This window comes from Mustela putorius, unplaced genomic scaffold (genome assembly GCF_011764305.1).
Source record: "Mustela putorius furo isolate JIRA1106 unplaced genomic scaffold, ASM1176430v1.1 tig00001059_pilon_pilon_pilon, whole genome shotgun sequence".
NCBI lineage: Eukaryota > Metazoa > Chordata > Mammalia > Carnivora > Mustelidae > Mustela > Mustela putorius.
The window spans coordinates 2,257,662-2,276,155 of NW_025421553.1; the positions used below are offsets into that span (position 1 = coordinate 2,257,662).

General features: G+C 43.1%; 1 protein-coding gene across 13 annotated transcripts in view; it reads left to right on the plus strand.

The window, feature by feature from the left end:
• The window catches only part of GRAMD2B (GRAM domain containing 2B), a 113,333-nt gene that overhangs the window by 76,472 nt on the left and 18,367 nt on the right, over positions 1–18,494 (plus strand). For 9 of the 13 annotated variants that reach the window (XM_013060852.2, XM_004761335.3, XM_013060851.2 and 6 more), the window contains 4 exons: positions 9,791–9,910; positions 12,868–12,979; positions 15,771–15,837; positions 16,763–16,866. In XM_013060852.2, coding sequence (XP_012916306.1) covers positions 9,791–9,910; positions 12,868–12,979; positions 15,771–15,837; positions 16,763–16,866 — 403 coding nt within the window. Of the gene's footprint in view, positions 1–9,465; positions 9,911–10,745; positions 10,789–12,867; positions 12,980–15,770; positions 15,838–16,762; positions 16,867–18,494 lie in introns of those variants that run through there. The other 4 variants (XM_045087104.1, XM_045087108.1, XM_045087107.1 and 1 more) reach the window with 2 other exon arrangements.

Consider the following 18,494-nt stretch of genomic DNA (forward strand, 5'->3'; position numbering starts at 1 on the left):
TATAAGGTATTAACTTGTTTTTAAGTGTTCACAAATTAATAACGTGCATTAAAATTTATAACAAACTCAATTTCACCTCCCCTCTTCTCCATGTGCCTCCCCAGTAGCTTCTTCTAACTGTGCCTGATTTTAGTTGCAGTGGTTACTTCATTATCTGTAAAATTGTTTTTATCCTGCTTCTTCTTGCTTATTAATTTTTAAACCTTATCTCTTCACTTCCTGTTTTGGTGGAACATAAGAGTCAATGCAGACTAGCTCCCTGCCTCCGTCTGCCTACTCTTAATGTTGCCTAGGCATATCCCTCTTTCTAAATCCTACTTTCTCTTTTACCTCTTTAAAGAGTACATCAATCTACATTTGAGGAACAGCCAGTGCACAGGTTTTCTCGTCAGAGTTTGGGACTGTGGTTGGAAGGAAGTGAGTGAGGGGTCAGGAGCTGAGGAGGGGTGAACAGGGCAGGTCACCAAGTGCCTGTAAGCTCCAGAGGACTTGGACTCTGGGAGAATTTAGGAGTCCAGGAGGGTTTTCCCTTGCTGTACTACTGTGATCCATTTTCTGGGTGCTGTCTTCTCTCTTTGAAGATATTCATTGGAAGGCTATGGGTTTTTGGTTGTTGTTTTTTTTTTTCTTGTTCGCTTGTTTACCTTAAGTTTTCTTCTGTTCTCTGAAGTCAGTTCCCTAAGGGTTTTACTTTCCTGTTGGTTTATCTCCATCTTGTCATTAAGACTTCAGGTTTTCTTCAAGGGTCTGGCAATCCTTTGTTGTCATTTCATATATCAGAAGGAGGGACTAGTGAGCTCTTCTGGGATCTTTGGAAGGGCATGGGTAGTGGATTGACACCTAGCCTGGGGACTACCGATTCCCCATGGGAGGATAAGAAGTGTTTACTGTAAGGCTCCACCCTCCATACAGGGTACCCTGGCTTTGTACAACTAAGTTCACTCTATGTTTTCACTGACATCCCTTCTGATATTTGACCTCCATAGCTAATGGTCTTCCTGCCTGATGATGGGGGCCAGGATCAAGAGGAGGCAGTCAAAGATCTCTTACACACACCTTTAATTTAATCTACTATATTCATCAACTTCTTAGCCTTCCTCTTATAGCCCCCTCATTGGACTTTGACAGACCAGATTACTGTTCTCTTACCTTCCACTGATGCCCATATTCTAGAACTTCTTTCTTTTTTTTTTTTTAAGATTTTATTTATTTATTTGACAGAGAGAGATCACAAGTAGGCAGAGGGGCAGGCAGAGAGAGAGAGAGAGAGAGAGAGAGAGAGAGAAGCAGGCTGCCTGCTGAGCAGAGAGCCTGATGCAAGACCCGATCCCAGGACCCTGAGATCATGACCTGAGCCGAAGGCAGCGGCTTAACCCACTGAGCCACCCAGGCGCCCCGATGCCCATATTCTAACTACAGCTTCCTTACTTGGCTGCATGAGTTAATACTGTACTTTACTTTCTACTTTCCATATATACCAGAAATTTGGGAATTACTTTTCTGTTGATGGTTTCCCTCCAGGATTATAAGCAGGAGAATTACTTCTTTTATACTTATTTTAACGGGCCTCAGAAAGGAGAGGCAAACATTTGTGCTCCATTCCTCCTTCTTGAACTAGAAGCCTGTGAGGTTTCATGAAAGGTTTTGCTGAAACCAAAGAATACTACGTTTTGGGCCTTTTTTCCCCTACCTGCCAGTAAGCCTATCAAAAAGTCAATTCGTCATCGACATTTTATTTTAATGTTAGGCCCAACCCTAATATCCACTTAACTTCTAATTGTTTAATATCAGTTATTTAAAAAGTCAGTTCTAGAATATTGCAAGAATCAGTGATATAGTTGTGAAAAGAAGTATTGCTCCTGAATGTTTCAGTCAACAGCCCAATAGAAAAATTGGCAAGGTGTCTAAATGTTAAATCACAAAACAGGAAATTTCAAAATACATGAAAATACTCTCAGCCTTACTCATAGAGAATGATAAATTGAAAGTATAATGGATTTTTTTAACCTCTCACATTTGCAAAGATCAAAAATTTAACACTAGTGTTCATTAAAATTATTCTTGTTATTTTATATGCTTGTTACTGTTTTGTGAAGGTACTCTGCTAGGGACTTGGGAAAAAATTCTTTTTTGCTTAACATTTTATTATTAAGAATGTGTTAACACTGCTTTGTATTGTGGGTGTGGGTTACGGAACCTCTGCAGAAGGCAATTTGGCAATAACTATTAATTTTTTTAACTGTGTACATTTTGACACAGGTGTTTCATTTCCACACAAGGAAATGAAACATACAATGACGTTTGTTGCAGTGTTATTTGTATTTGTAGTAAGACTGAAATCCATATAAATGTTCATCAGTAAGGAACTGGTTAAGTTATAATTTATCCATCTTGGTGGAACTCTATGCAATAATTAAAAAGAATGAGGAAGTTCTGTGTCTATTGATAGGGAAAGAGCACCAAGATATATAGTAAGTAAAAAGGGGGGAAAAGCCAGCTGTATGGTAGTATCCTATCATTTGTGCTTAGACAATACATACACTTGTATGTACACAGATTGTTGCTGGAAAGACATACAGAAACTAGGAACAGTAGTGGGTGCCTCTTGAGACAAACAGGACCACCATGAAACAGGGATAGTGGGGAGATTTGTTTTGTGTGATTTGTAACTTTTTAATTGAAATGGAGTTGATACACAATGTTCCATGAATTGCAGGGGTACAACATAGTAATTCTACAGGTCTATACATTATGCTGCTCTCACCACAAGCATCATTACCATACAATATTACAGTACCATCAACTATATTCCCTATGCTATACCTTTCATCCCTCTGCCTTATTGATCCCATAACTGAAAGCCTATATCCCCCAGTCCTCTACATCCATTGTGCCCATCCTCCTACCCCTACTCTCTGGGAGCTATCAGTTTGTTCTGTGTACTTATGGGTCTCTTTCTACTTTTTGTTTGTATTTATTCATTTGTATTGTTCTTTAAATTCCAAATACAAGTGAAATCATAAGGTATTTGTCTTCCTCTGTCTGCTTAATTCACTTAACATAAGACCCTCTGGACCCACCCATGTTGTGACAAATGGCAAGGTCTCATTCTTTTTAATGGCTGTGTAATATTCCATTGTGTGTCTATATTGCATCTTCTTTCTTCATTAATTTATCAGTAGATACTTGGGCTGCTTCCGTAGCTTTACTATTGTGAGTAATGCTGCAATGAACCTAGGGGTGCATATATCTTTTTACATGTTTTTTGTTTCTTTGTGTAAGTATCCAGAAGTGGAATTACTGAGTTGTGTGGTATTTCTATTTTTAATTTTTTGAGGAACCTCCACACTGTATTCCACAGTGGCTGTCCCGAATTACATTCCTACCAACAGTGCATGAGGGTTACCTTTCTCCACATCCTCACCAACACTTTTTATTTCTTGCCTTTTTAAGTCTTAGCCATTCTGCAAGGTAAGAGATGGTATCTCATTGTGGTTTGAACTTGCTTTCCCTGATGAGTGCTGATGCTTTGACACATCTTTTCATGTGTGTGTTGGCCATCTGTATATCTTCTTTGGAAAAATGTTTGTTCAGATCCTCTGCCCATTTGCTAGTCAGATTATTTGTTTTTTTGGCGTTATGTGAGTTCTTGATATATTTTGGCTATTAACCCCTTATTGGATATATCATTTGCAAGTAGCTTCTTGCAATCAGTAGGTTGCCTTTTGTTTTGTTCATGGTTTCCTACATGTGTAAAGGTGTTTTATTTTGGTGTGGTCCCAAGTTTGTTTTTATTTTATTTCCTTTGCCTAAGGATGCCTATCTAGAAGAATGTTGCTAAGGTCAATGTCAAAGAAATTATTCGCTATGTTTTCTTCTACAAGCGTCATGGTTTCAGGTCTCACATTTAAGTCTTTAATCCATTTTGAGTTTTTGTGTATGGTGTAAGGAAGTGGTCCAGTTTCCTTTTCTCGCATGTAGCCATCCAGTTTTTCCAGCACCATTTACTGAAGAGATTGTCTTTTCCCCATTGTACATTCTTGCTTCCTTTTTCATAGATTAATTGACCATATAAGTATGGGTTTATTTCTGGGCTTTCTATTCTGTTCCATTGATCTATGTGTCTCCTTTGGACCATTACCATACTGTCTTGATGACTACAGTGTCATAGTTTATCTTGAAATCTGGGATTATGATACTTCCATCTTTATTCTTCTTTGTCAAAGTTTCTTTGGGTATTTAGGGGCTTTTGTGATTCCATACAAATTTTAGGATTACTTGTTCTAGTTTTGTGAAAAACGCTGTTGGTATTTTGTTAGGGATTGCACCTTGTAGATTGCTTTGTCCACTACTGTGGACACTGTAACAATATTCTTTCAGTCAGTGAGCACAGGCTGTCTTTCCATTTGTTTGTATCATCTTTGATTTCTTTCATCAGTGGTTTATAGTTTTCAGAGTTCCATTTGTAACTTTTGTATTGTGTACTTTTGCTTCTGGTACTTACACAGACATGAATATGTAGATAGATGCATTAAAAATTTAAAGTTTCTAGATAAAGATCTACTGTATCAAAATTGTAGATGAAAGACTTCTTCCTGGCTTATGAAAATCTAGTTTGGGAGATTTTGAATTTACTTTGCAGTTGGAGAGGCTGAGGGGTCTTAGAGAGGCTCTGGTGTCCATCACCACCTCCTGTACATTTAAGCCCTATTATGCACCCTTCTTACCATTACCGTGATGTCTCCTGATTTGTCCCATGGTTGCTGCCAAGCCTCCCATAGATCCCTCCTCTACCCTTGTAGTCCATCTCTTGGGTCCCACGTAGTATTGCCCTTGCCTGCCAGCCAGCCTTGAAACCACTAAGCAAACAACACACCAAAAACACGGATTTGGTGGGACACCTGAGTGGCTCAGGTGATTAAGTGTTTGATCTGTGGTTTTGGCTCAGGTCATGATCCCTGGGTTGTGAGATCAAGCCCCATGTTGGGATCTGTAAGCAGTGGAGAGTCTGCTTGAGATTCTCTGTCTCCCTTTCCCCCACCACCACCCCCTCAAATAAATAAATCTTTAAAGAAATAAAATAAATTTTAAAAAATAAAATAACAAGGGTTTGGTGCCCTAGGGTCTTGGTGCCAGGTATACCCATGTTTCCAGTATAGGGTTTCAGCAAAGCACTGTATTGTGACAGACCTGGCCTTAATCACTATGATCCCCTTTCCAGAATTTTATCCCCTTGAGATCCTCTGGTGAAACATAGCCTATCTTCAAGTCACTTTCAAACCTTGTTGGTCAAAACTGTGGTTTCAGCATACGGTGATCAGGGATTTTTTTTTTTTTTTAAGTGACAATGGATTTAAAACTACTCTCACCCATGCTACTTTAAGGGAGTTGACCACATTTTTTGTGCCTTAGCTTAGACTGATTTAACTTGAAGGTAGATTCAACTCTAGGGATTCACCACTGTGATCAGAAAGGAATACATCTGCCTGGACTGAACCATAGGAGGCACTTGTTTTCATTTACCTGAGACACCACTTACTCACCTGAGATGCACCCTAATCACCATTCTGCCCAATATGTACTTACCTTGACTTGCTTGGGATGATGGCTCATTCTCAGCATGAGGAACAAAGTGATGGGATGGGAGAAAGAAATGCTGAGTTTACCTTCAACTCAGAGACACTCTTCCCAGGAGGAATATAAGAATTCCAATTCTGAAAAATTGTGAAATCTGAGTCATCTCATCATCAGCTTAATGAGGTCTGGGAATTGACTCATATTGTCCTCTCGGTAGGGATTGTCCAGCCCGTTTTTGTTTTTTTTTTTTTATTTATTTATAGATTGTGTAACAGTGTGGGGCAGTGTCTTATTGAAACCAGTACCTCCTAGCTGGTAATAAAAATGCATTCCCCCAAAGGGTAACGTCAGGCTTGGTTGGGATAAGCAGGACTGTCTCAGTGCTCTGGAATTCCACTGAAAAGCTTTCAGGGCCCACAAGTGATACTTACATTGGGTTGGAGATGGGAGAAGAAATAACTCGTTAAGGCTGAGTGAAGGTTGATCGTGCGTTTCCAGTATCTGGTTCTTCTGAGGATACAGTAAAACTGTCCGTCACTTATCTCTGTGTCACCTGCCCAGCTCAGCATCCTGCTGGCCTAGCAGGGACCCTTCCAGTAAACATTTGTGGAAAGAGGAAGGTTGGATTATCTGCCATTAGGGTCACCACTAGGGCCACATTCTAGTGATCCCTGAGAAGTTCAGCATATTTTGTGAGAACTCGATACCAGTTTTGATGGTTGGGCAGAAAAGAACCTTTGCCATCACTGCAGTGAAGGGTGTGAGGCAAAGACAGGCTCACGTGGTATTGTGGAAAGCAGAGAGCGACCTCACCAGGAAGGCAGGAGAGCTGACGGAGGATGAGATGGAACGTGTGATTGCCATTATGCAGAATCCATACCAGTATAAGATTCCAGACTGGTTCTTGAACACACTAAAGGATATTAAGTATGGAAAAAAATACAACCAGGTCCTGGCTCATGGTCTGGACAGCAAACTCTGGGAAGACCTGCAGCAATGGAAAAGGACTTGGGCTCACACAGGGCTGCAACACTTTTGGGGACTTCGTGTCCAAGGCCAACACTTAAGATCATAGGCTGCTGAGGCCGCACCATGGGTGTTTCCAAGAGGAAATTTAAATCTTGAGGCTTTATCTATTAGTAAATTGTTTATGTATCAAAAAGAGAGAGAAAGGAAAAAAGAGGAAGACTTTCTTTTGGTTTGGTTTGGTTTTGTCTTGTTTTTTAGTTGACTCTTGTAGCCAATGTCCCTGAAAGGCCTTATCTTCTTGGTTAGAAAAAAAGAAAGAAAAATACCTGGTTTCTTCTTTATCATGATTTAAACAAGACCTGTTATTTCATCTCCGTTGTCAGTGAGTTTAGCTTTATTGACAGTAACTTTAAAGTGACAGAGGGGCCTTGTGGAACCATCCTATTGCCCTCCCATGCTCGGCCGGTCTTTGCTGTTTGGATTCTATTATGGTTTCAATCCTCTGCCACAAGACCTCAAGGGGGAGGGGTGCTTGTGGGAGTGAGCTCTCCTGTGTTAGGAATTCACTTACTTGATTTTCTGTGGGATCTTTTTTTTTTTTTTTTAAGATTTTATTTATTTATTTGAGGGAGAGAGCATGAATGGGGCATGGGGGGCAGAGGGAGAAGCGACTCCCTGCTGAGCAGGGAGCCTGACAGTAGGGATGGGGGCTTGATCTCAGGACCCTGGGATCTTGACCTGAGCCGGAAGCAGATACTTAACAACTGAGTCACCCAGGTGCCCCTGTGCCATCTTTAAGTCGACAAACCTCTAAAACTGAATGGGCCCTTACATGAATTTCTGTGTGAGACACTGCAGAATGAATACCACATCAGTCAACATGTACCACTAGGAGCCAAATGCTGAGCTGAGAGCCATGGAAAAACTCAGATGTTCCCTGTGCATAAGGAATTTAGTCTAGGACTTGGCTAAATAAGACATTTGCCCCAAGCTAGGGGTACCTTAGCTCTGCCAGGCCACATAGCAATAGGGCTTCCTCCAAACTGATGGGTAGCTTTTGGTGAGTGGTTCCTGGGGGAGGGTCCTTTCTCGGTATGCAGAGGTGCTGTACAGGATAGCAGCACCTCAGACTCGTGCACAAAATTCAGGAAACACATAAGTAAATGCCAAATGGATTATGGAGGGTCTACACACGCTTACTCTCCCTACTTAAGGAGGGCCTCACAAGTGGATTACCGTCTCATGCTTTTTTTTTTTTTTTTTTTTTAAGATTTTATTTAAGAGTGAGAATGAGAGGTGAGATCATGAGAGAGGGGAGGGTCAGAGGGAGAAGTAGACTCCCCACTGAGTAGGCAGCCCCACATGGGACTCCATCTTGGGACTCCAGGATCATGACCTGAGACAAAGGCAGTCACTGAACCAACTGAGCCACCCAGGTGTCCCCCATCTGATGCTTTTGAAGAATGGGGATAATGTGTGTGTCTTGGGGAGGGTTAGGGTGGGCGGAAGTATCTTCTAAAGCCCCTTAACCTTCTAAAATTCAGAGTCTACGAATTCAGCTTGATTGTAAAATTAAATAAAACCCTCTATTTCAAACCAAAGTAATGTCTTCCTATTAATATGGCAAAGACTTCCATGTGCCTTTTGTCACATCATGCAGTTCAGTTACGGACTGAGCTCTTTGAATGTACTTAAGTGATTTTGAGCACTTTGAGAATGGAAGACATGGAAGGTTGGGGAATGCTGATGTACTAAGAAGTGGAATGCTAACTCCAGTGGAAGAACACCCACCATCTGTAGGGATGGTTAACTGGCTACCTTGTCAGATACACCTGGTCTTGATTTTGACACTACTGCGGTCTTACTAGAATGGGCCGGAACTGTCACATACTGTGAGAAGTGGTAAGAGAGCAACCACAAAGCTTCAGCTAACCACTCACATTTCCTGCCTGTGAGGTCATGTGCAGGTAAAGGCACCAAATGGTGGGAAATGAGGATTCAGAGTAGCCAAACAGTCATCGCAATGCTATCTTAATATGTTTCCCTTCATGTTCAGCCACCCTAGAGCTCTCACATTCTCAGAAATGTGTCTTGTGAATTCTGTGCTTTGCAGACTGGTACAGAAGGAGGTCGGTCCATGTAAAACACCATGTATTCTCTCTTCCCGCATTCCTCGCCCTCCTCTTTCTTTCCCAAACTGAAATTAGTGTCCCTGGTCCCTAAGATTGAGGGAGCTCAGCTCCCATGTCCACCCACTAGTTACCCTCATCTGTTAGTGGTACAGGGTGCAGTACCACTTGCTTCCCCTCTACTCCTTCTGTCACCAAAGTCAGCCCTCGTTGTCTAAAAGCCTATTGATCGTGATTAGATACCAGCACTCACCTAAACCATGTGGTCAGTATAAAAATCACTAAGATCCTTACCCCGCCCGGGAGCTCATCGAGCTATGAGGGGGCTCAATGGAGGGACAGATGGTTTGGGCGGGTGGGTGGGTGGATGGCAGGGGAAAGAGAGACAAGGATATGAGGATGGGTGTGTACCCTGAGGCATCCTCGATGGACAGATCTTAGCTTGAATCCCAACTCAGACAGATACTGGTTGTGTGAGCTTGGGCAAGGTGGATGATATCTGAGGGCCTCAGATTCCAGATCTGTTAACAAGAGGGGGTGTCATAATTCCTACCCAGCCCAGGTGGCTGCATAGATTAGAGACTGTAAATGGCTCAGAGAAGTGCTTGGTTAAAATATCAACAACCCAAAGTGGGACCTATATATAACTACCACAGTGGGTGGTAAATGACACAAGAGAAATGCAAACAAAGGGGTGGGGGCTCGCAGCAGAAAGGCTCACACCTGGCAGAAAGCCATGCGTGAGCGTGTGTGCTGAGCACGTGTGTACACAGGCCCTCCCAGCCTCTGGGTGATCTGTTGCCCCAGCACACAGCTAGCCTGCTGGAGCCGAGCAGTGTGGGGCCCACGGGCGCACACCTGACAGCCACCGAGCTCCCACAAAATTGGACATTTACCTGTTGCAGCAGGCATGACCTGGAGCTCATGCCCTTGAGGGATCAGCCGAGAGGCAGCAGAATGGAGATCTGGGAAGGGCACTGCCATCCAAGTTGACTTCTGCCTGCTATGGGGATTGAACATTATTCCCTCCTCCAGAAAGCAAGGTGTTTTCATCGGTTTTCCTTCCACCCCCTTCCCCGGATGTCTAAGACCAAGCGTGCTTCTCTCTTCTCCAGCTCAGAGGCTGAGAATGGTGTGGAGGAGAAAAAGAAGATCTGTAAGTCGCCAACAGTCCAGTCCCCAACCCCGTCCATTGAGGCCGAGTCCCCAGACCAGAAGAGAATCCTTTCCTTGCGGTGAGTCCTCATGGTGACACTTGGTTCTCTGGGGCGTCTCGGGAGGAGGGGCTGCTGGGAGGAGCCCGTGTTTCTAGTTTGGTGGTGGTGGCTGAGAATCAGGATCTCGTGTAGGCGAATAAACCCCTGAGAAACAAGCAGGGTGTCTGTCTTTGATATCCTGGCACCAGTGCTTGCCCTCCTGTCTCATTTCTTTTGGGCGGCATCTTTCCTCCTTCTTGCCCCAGTCTCCTGCAGAACACCTGCCCCATTCTTCAAGGACAGATCTTGCTACCAGATAAAGCCAGCATAGCCCCCTGTCTGGCATAGACCTTGGAAGCACCTGGAAAGGCTGGCCAAGGAGCCCTCGAGGCCTACCCAGCTTGGGCCTCTCTGCCTGTGCGTGTGCTCACCTGCTGCCTTGCTGTCCTGGCAGCCACCTGCCTGGGATCCCTGGCCAGGGTGTGCATGGCTCAGGGGGCCACCTACTTCCTGGGGGCCGGAGCTGGAAGCCAGCGGCAGTTTGGTCATGAGGCTGGGGCAGAGGAACAGGCCGTTCTGAGAGGAGCCATGGTCCCTGGCACTCTCTCAGACTCCAGTTATGTCTTTGCTTTCACACGGAAGGAAGAAGTAGGAACTTCAGCTTGCTTTTCTTGCCCTGAAAAGAGAATGGGTGTACCTATGGTCAGTTTCGGGAAGTGTGGCCAGGGATCTGTGCTGGGTGGTGTGGGGGAACTGCTCTCCTTTCTCCTCCCTGAGACTGCATCTATCAGAACTGCTCCTTTGGGGTCTTGTGGCCTCTGCTGAAGGGTAATGAAGTAACTCCTGCCTTTCCCTTTCCTTCCTGGCTTCCCAGCCCATTCCTTCTCTCCAAATCCTTACTTCATTCAAGACCAAGCGTAAGTCTCATCGCTGTGCCTGAGATTTTTCTTTTCTGGCTTCCTCGTTCTCTCGTCTTCAGTTCTGCATGGCTGGCTTGACACATCTCACACCTATAGCTGTTTCCTGTCTGAGCATCTCCCCTCACTCACCACTCGAGTCTCTGGGCAAAGGCACAAAGTATGTCGTTTCTTGAATCTTTTACCATTACTGGCTGGCTCCAGTGGGTGCTTGGAAAAAGTTGCTTTGACCCTGCCTCCCCCAGGCTTCGGATGAGAAGCACACACTCATCGTGAGAGTGGCTTATTAAACAGTGTGGGTGAGTTGCCTGTGTAGTAGCAGAGAGCCCCCCACGTGCTTTACTGCTCTGCTCTCACTGTTGGGAAATTCCTAATTTTTGAGTAAGAGGCCAGACATTTTCATTTACACTGGGCTTTCCGTCCCCTTCATAGTCACCTGTGAGAAAAGCGAGTACCACAGTTCCGAAGACACGGAGATAGCAATGCTATGTAAATCAGCAGCCCTCCTCCCCCTTTCACAGAGAGCTGTGCTATGCAGAAGTCCATTCTGCTGGTGGCTCTTGAATTCGTCAAGGATACAGCTGCCCTCCTGGGTGCATTTGCTGAGTCCTTCAAGAGGTCGTTTCCTTGGCAATTCCATTGACATTTACTAATGTGAACCAGTAGAGGTGATTAAATCAGATTAGTGTCTAGTATAAATAGTAGGTAATTTGACATTTGTAAAAAAAAATAATTTTATTTTGGAGTACAGTCTTTACTCATAATTTCAAAGAGAAAAGTAATTGCTAGAATTCAGAAGGAATTTGTATCTGTGAATGGTTTCAGTGGTCAGTAGCTAAGTCCAAATCTTCACCTGTGGCTAGAGCAACTTGGATCCAAACTGTTGAGGCTGGCAAGGGCCCAAAATATCCAATAGCCTGTTTTTTCATAGCTGAGAGACCCAGAGTCTAAAATCTGACATCAGTCATTTCTGTCTCTGAGTCGTACCCTCAAACCTCCTGAATTACTCAGGATTCTTACATCTGCTTTGGAAAAAAAAAAAAAGGAAAGATTCTTACATCTGCTTTGAACCAAATAGTAGTTTTAACTGAGCCTCTTTGTAAGGAATCATATTGTGGAATCATGAATTTCATGTGCTATTTTTCCCAATAACCAAAAATAATCCCACATAATTGTATCCTAAAAGTTGGTCCTATGTAGACCTCAAAAAAATCATACATGCATTCTACTTTGAAATGATTCTGCATGTCTGTAGGCCTGAAGACATGTACAAATTTGCATATGTACTCAAACGGAGAGTCAGGATCAGAGTCACCTCAGAAATACCTCTGCCCTCACTAGAACAAAGGAAGACTTGACTTTAAAACACATTCTTCATTTTTATCCTGGTTTCACATCTGTTTTCCACACTGTGGGATGTTTTGTCTCTCTTTTCCTCATATCCACTTCCTGCTCATCCTCTGGGACCCAGTGTATTAAACCCAGATAGTGCTATTGAGCCCCTCTTCTCTTATCTCCTGTTGGACTTTGTATCTCTCTACCTGCCCCCAATACCCCTGGTATGTATTATTTGGTGCTAAATTTTGTACTGCCTTTTAAAAAAAGATGACTGATGAATTCTTAGGCTCCTTAAGGAAAAAGACTGCCTTGTGTGCCTCCTGACTTTAATACAATGCCCTCCTCAATTAACACATGTTAAATATTAATGGAAATCTGAAACAAAAATATTCTTTGCTTGAACTATAGCTGTAGTTTTGTTTAATAATTTGCCTGCTCCTTTTGACTGCTTAAAAGACTTTTGAGATGGTATACTGACCTTCACAGTTCAGCTGATACTTCTCCCACAAGTTCACATTTCTCCAGTTTAAGATTGCGGCCTCGTGAAACCATCCCAGTCTCCTACACACTATACTGTGTAAATGCCCGCAGAGTATCATGAGTGATCACCAAGGTCGAGAAGAGAAAAACCAATGTCAGGTTTTCTCATGCGATTGTATAATAATCAAGATTTGTCACAATACAGTCAATGAATAGCATACAAAATTCATCTTACAGACTCCCTGGATTCTCTTTCCTCAGGTCCAAATCCAGTTTTGATGGTACCTCTTTAGCAAGCGACAAGAACGACTGTAAAGCAGAAAGCAAAAATGAATCTAAGATGGACAGGAAAAAGTATTCGTCTTCCAGCCAGGTAACTTGGGAAGGCAGTGTGCGTCATGTCGCGGCAGGGACACTAAACCCAAGTGTGCATCTCCCTGCTGGTCAGGATTCCTATAGGCAGGGGTGGTTGGGAATCTGGAAGAAAGAAGAGATTGCCATTTCTTTGGTTGATTTTTAATCAAGATCATATTTCCCCACTGACCTTTCAGTATATCCTGGGCAGTGGTGGGTTCCACACCGTGCCCCCTAACTCTGACAAGCACCCTGAGAGCAGGGAACAATTTGGTCACATGCTGGTCTAATAATTAACTGAGACCAGGAGAGCTTTGATAGCCTTGCATTAAAATAAGAGCCTGATACAGCACCTGTATGAATGGAAGGCTCCCCAGCTCCACCGGGGCTGGGGATTGGGGAACCTATGAATGGGATCATGACTCTTGTCCAGGAGTAGTTCAGTTCCGCTCTCAAACACCCCCAGATGGGTGTGAAAGCCCAGTTCAGTGTCTTAGAGTGGGGAATACTTACTGGAGTCAATGGTTTGAGGTGGTTATTGACACTTCACCCCTAAATACTTGAATATGTTTTTCCTAAGAACAACAACAACAACAACAAAAAACACATTGGCACACACAAGAAATGTAACTAAACAGTAAATATACCAAAATCGTGTTAACATAAAATCCATTTTGGATTTCCATAATTGTCCCAGTAGTAAATGCCTTTTTTTTTTTTTTTAAGATTTTATTTATTTGACAGCTAGAGAGAGCACAAGCAGGCAGAGTGGCAGGCAGAGGGAGAGGGAGAAGCAGGCTCCCCCCTGAGCAGGGAGCCTGATGCGGCGCTTGATCCCAGGACCCTGGAATCATGACCTGAGCTGAAGGCAGCCACTTAATGAATTGAGACACCCAGGCACCGCTGTGGAGGCCTTTATAAATGTTTTTTGCCCCTACCCCCCGAATCCAGTCAGGAGGCACGATTGCATTTATCCATTTATCTCTTGTTTTTAATATAGATCATTCCCACCACCTATTTTTTTTTCCTTTTATTATGTTCACATTTTTGAAGAATCCATGTTCAGGTTTTCTTGTTTCATGAATTTTTTTTCTTCTTTTGGGCCCAGGTTTTTTGGGGGTTTTTTGTTCGTTTGTTTTTTAAGATTTTTTATTTATTTGTCAGCGAGAGAGAGCACAGCAGCAGGAGCAGCAGGCAGAGGGAGAAGCAGGCTCCTTGCTGAGCAAGGAGCCCAATGTGGGGCTCAATCTGAAGACCCTGAGATCATGACTGAGCTGAAGGCAGATGCTTAACAGACTCAGCCACCCAGGCATCCGTGGCCCAGATTATTTTTAAAATGAAGTCATGTAGCTGATTCTCACTGTAGCCATTAAAAATAAAAAAATAAATAAATAAAATAAAATAAACCTCAGGAAAACTCCCATGAAATACTTAGCTTTAATTCAGGTAATGTTGTGGATACTGAATGTACTTTTAGGAAGCAGCATGAGGTGACCTACTTTACATGAGGTGTTTGTAGAATAGCTGACTTGTGGGGACCATCTTTCATCTTCATGACCTTTCTAAACTCTTCCTTAGAGCAGTATTAGGGCCAGTCCTGTCACTGAGACCACTCCTAGTTTGGATAATAAAACATGAAGGGCCTGCTTATACTATCTCTCTGTTCGGCTCACAAGACTTTTTTTTATCAAAAGCATCCTGTCAGGCAGGGGTCCTGTGGAAGGAGGACCAGTTCTACCTCTTAGCTGTGTGGCGCCAGTTCAGTGATTCAGTTTCCCTGAGGCACACTGTCCAGACCCATGGAATGGGGACACCAGTTCCCCAGGTTATTTTGGGAATGGTATTTGTAAAGGCAAGTTACCAAATGGAAATTGCTGGCTGTCCATTGTTGTTGTCACAGCTGTCTAAACACATGTCTTCTTACTGCCCTCGAGAGTTCTCTCCCCCTGACACTGACTAAGGAAATGCTCTCACAACAAAAGTAATGAGAGTGACAATACCAGGTGGTAGGTTTTTCAGATGAATTGTACCATTTAAGCCTTATGGGAGCCCTTTGAGGCAAGTAGTGTATTTGTCCTCTGACACAGAAGAATTTGAGGCTCAGCAAGGCTCCCTCACTCGGCCACAATCACACACCGAAGGAGAGATGTAGCCAAGACTTGAACTCGGGTTTATCTGACCCTTCAACCTCTGCCCCCCTTAAAGTCTTTGTATCTGGAGGGCTCTGAGATCTGCTGCCTTCCCTGGTGAGATCCCTTGGAGTTTCATGCCATTTGTTATTAGGGACATCCTTGTCGAGCCACCTGGGCAGAACAGTGACCACCAGCTAGAGCATGGTCACGGATGTCTGTCCAACCAGAAGGTCACTAATTTTTTTGGAAAATGAAACCTTGTGCCCTGCCCACTCTGAAGGCTTGTATTGAAGACTGTGAGGTCAGAGAGAAGGAATTCCTAAAGCGACTGTATCAAGGGAGGGGAAATTTGTTAGGTTATTTATTTATTCATTTATTTTAAAGGTGTATTTATTTATTTTAAAGATTTATATGAGAGAGAGAGTGCAGGTGCATGAGCTGGGGGGAGAGGCAGAAAGAGAGAGAATCCACAAGCAGACTCCCCGATGAGTGCAGAGCCCACCGTGGTGCTCGATCCCAGCACCCTGAGATCACAACCTGAGCTGAAATCAGGAGTTGGACTCTAATGGGCCAAGCAACCCAGGCATCCCTTGTTTTGTAATTTAAATTGAAGTCAAAATTTACAATGTTTCACCAAGAAATGTGAGTGGTGATGCCTGTGTTGTGTTCTCATTGTAGTACAAGGCCAATATGCACTTCCACAAGTTGTTCCTTGATGTCCCAACTGAGGAACCACTGAGGCAAAGTAAGTTCTGGTCTGTTTGACTTAACTTGAAGAGATGCTAATTGGTTTGGGGGTAGAAAGCGGCCTCCATTTTGGGGCTGAAGCACCCAGGGGAACAGGCTTTTGAAAGTCACAATATAACAGTGGTGCCAACTTCATTCAGCTGTCACCAAACACCTGAAGGAAAGTAGACCAGGAAACTGAATTTGTCCTCATAACAGGGAGCACTCTAAGAGGATTCCAGAATGATCTCCTCACCTCTGTATTGATGGCTGAAATGCACTGTGCATTTGTCCTGAGAGTGAAGATCACGAGACTGGAGAAACAGAGAACACTGGAAGAAGGCTGAAAGGAAGCACAGATTCTAATGCGCAGACGTGTCAATCCCTAGATGATGTGGGGCGCGAGGATCACCCCCAGACATCCTGCTCAGCATGCCAGTGAAGACCTCTGCTCCTCTTAGGTTCATTAGGACCAAGGTTCCATTCTGGTCTCTCAGTATACCCATGTTAAGCAGGAGGCTGGATTCCTGCCATGAGGCCCAATCATGTGGGTCACATGCTCTTCCCACACTGAGACCATCAATTTCCAAAGGAGTCATTAGTGACGGTCCCAGAGTAGGAGGGGCAGGAATGTCAACACGAGCTCAAGGTGACACGCCTTCCTTAAAAAGAGGATTTTGAAACTCCATTCTCAAACTCTCGTTTGTAGTGCTAGACTTGCCTGGCCATTTTGAGTTTCATACCAAAGCATGTCAGACTTTGAATTAAAAAACAAACTCTCATGCCCATAGCTTTACTCCACGGAAGACAGCTGACAAAGAGGGGAAAGATCTTTTGAATATGAGTATATTATCTCTGCCAATCCTGAGTCACCAACATATTTACGGAATTTTTATTTCATTTGGAAATTGCAAGTCCTCTTATACCTGTGTCTGTTTTCCCAGGTTTTACCTGTGCTCTACAGAAAGAGATATTATACCAAGGGAAGCTCTTTGTATCAGAAAACTGGATTTGTTTTCATTCCAAGGTCTTTGGAAAAGACACTAAGGTTGGTATAATTTTTTAAAAGAAAGCTATGCACTTTATTATATGTTGTGAAAGTCAAGTTTGTTTAAGTGTAGCAATGTTGATAAATATTTACTCTTGTTATACCTTTATGTCTTTATTTCCCTTATCATAGTTCCAAATATTACAGATTCTAAATACCTCTAACTGATACTAACTTCCCTTTTCTCCTAAAGACCACTCTCAGTTTCTTTCCTTATATACATAGATCTCTACCACAATCATACACTCAATCCTTACCCAGATGTCACTAGAGAACTCTCAAAGTTGTCCATTTGGAGAGCGTGCCATCATTTGTTTGAAAGACATATATTAAACCCAAGACCATTTTAAAAATAAATACCAATTTTTACACCTTGTTCCTATCACATCAGACATGTAGAAAAACAGGCTTAAAGGAGCTCATTTTGTACCATAACCAGCTCCAAAGGAGCAGGAATTAGAACACTTAAGGCCTGGTCTGAGAGAGTCATTGTCCACATTCCCCAGTGGACAATGATTGACAAGTTCTCATTCTCATTAAACAGATTTGGGGGAGCACAGGCCAAGACACCTGAGCTGTTAAGGAGGATAGCCTGGAGGAATTGGCAGCTTTCCCAAGCCACTCCTTCCAAAGGGAGGACCCTGGGACTATGTCATAAGAAGGAAAAAGATAATACCATCCCACTGACATTCTTTCCCTTTGACCTGCAATGTCACACCACCAGTCCATTCAGGCCACCAGAACAAGGAGTCTGAGAAACTCCTTATGTTTGCGTGACCTAATGAGTTGTTAATCCTTCTGAATCATGAACGAGCTGCTTTAATATTCATGAAGTTGCTGACTAAAAACTTTTTGAGCAGTAGTTACGTTTTATTTAAATATTCTCCCTAAAGCCCCTGGCAATCTTTAGGATAATGACTATGTAACAAATACAAGGGAAAATTCTTGATTTTGTTGGTGTTGGGTCCGCCGACTAGCACATTGTTCTGTAGGTCAGACATGTTATTTTGATGTTGTTCTGTAATTATGTAGAGTTGTGTTTCGACAAACATTTTGATAAATATGATCACCTGAATCAGTATAATGCAAAACAGTATTAAGCAGTTTATACCGGATTTCTAAACTGCTCAGTTGTAAGAACTTGTTCATGGAGTAGGGAAGGGATTAGGTAGCAGGAATCTCCACAGTTTTGGGGGTTTTTTTTAAAGATTTTATTCATTTATTTTACAGAGATCACAAGTAGGCAGAGAGGCAGGCAGAGTGGGGAAGCAGGCTCCCTGCTGAGCCAGAGAACCCGATGCAGGGCTCGATCACAGCACCCTGGGATCATGACCCGAGCCAAAGGTAGAGGCTTTTTTAACCCACTGAGCCACCCAGGTGCCCCAGGAATCTCCACAGTTTAATGTGATAAGATAATTCCCAGGAATTTAGAGCCAATACCTCTGATGAAAGCAGCAGGGCTGGAGATAATAGTGAAGGAAGAATGAGTCTTTGTTAAGGGATGGGGGAATTCTTAAACTCAGTAAGTGTACTTTGAAGCTAATATGATCCTAGCAGTGGTTTTAAAATCCATTATCTACCTAAAAGAGAAATAACCAGACCAGAAAAAGAGAAAAGGAGTGGCCTAA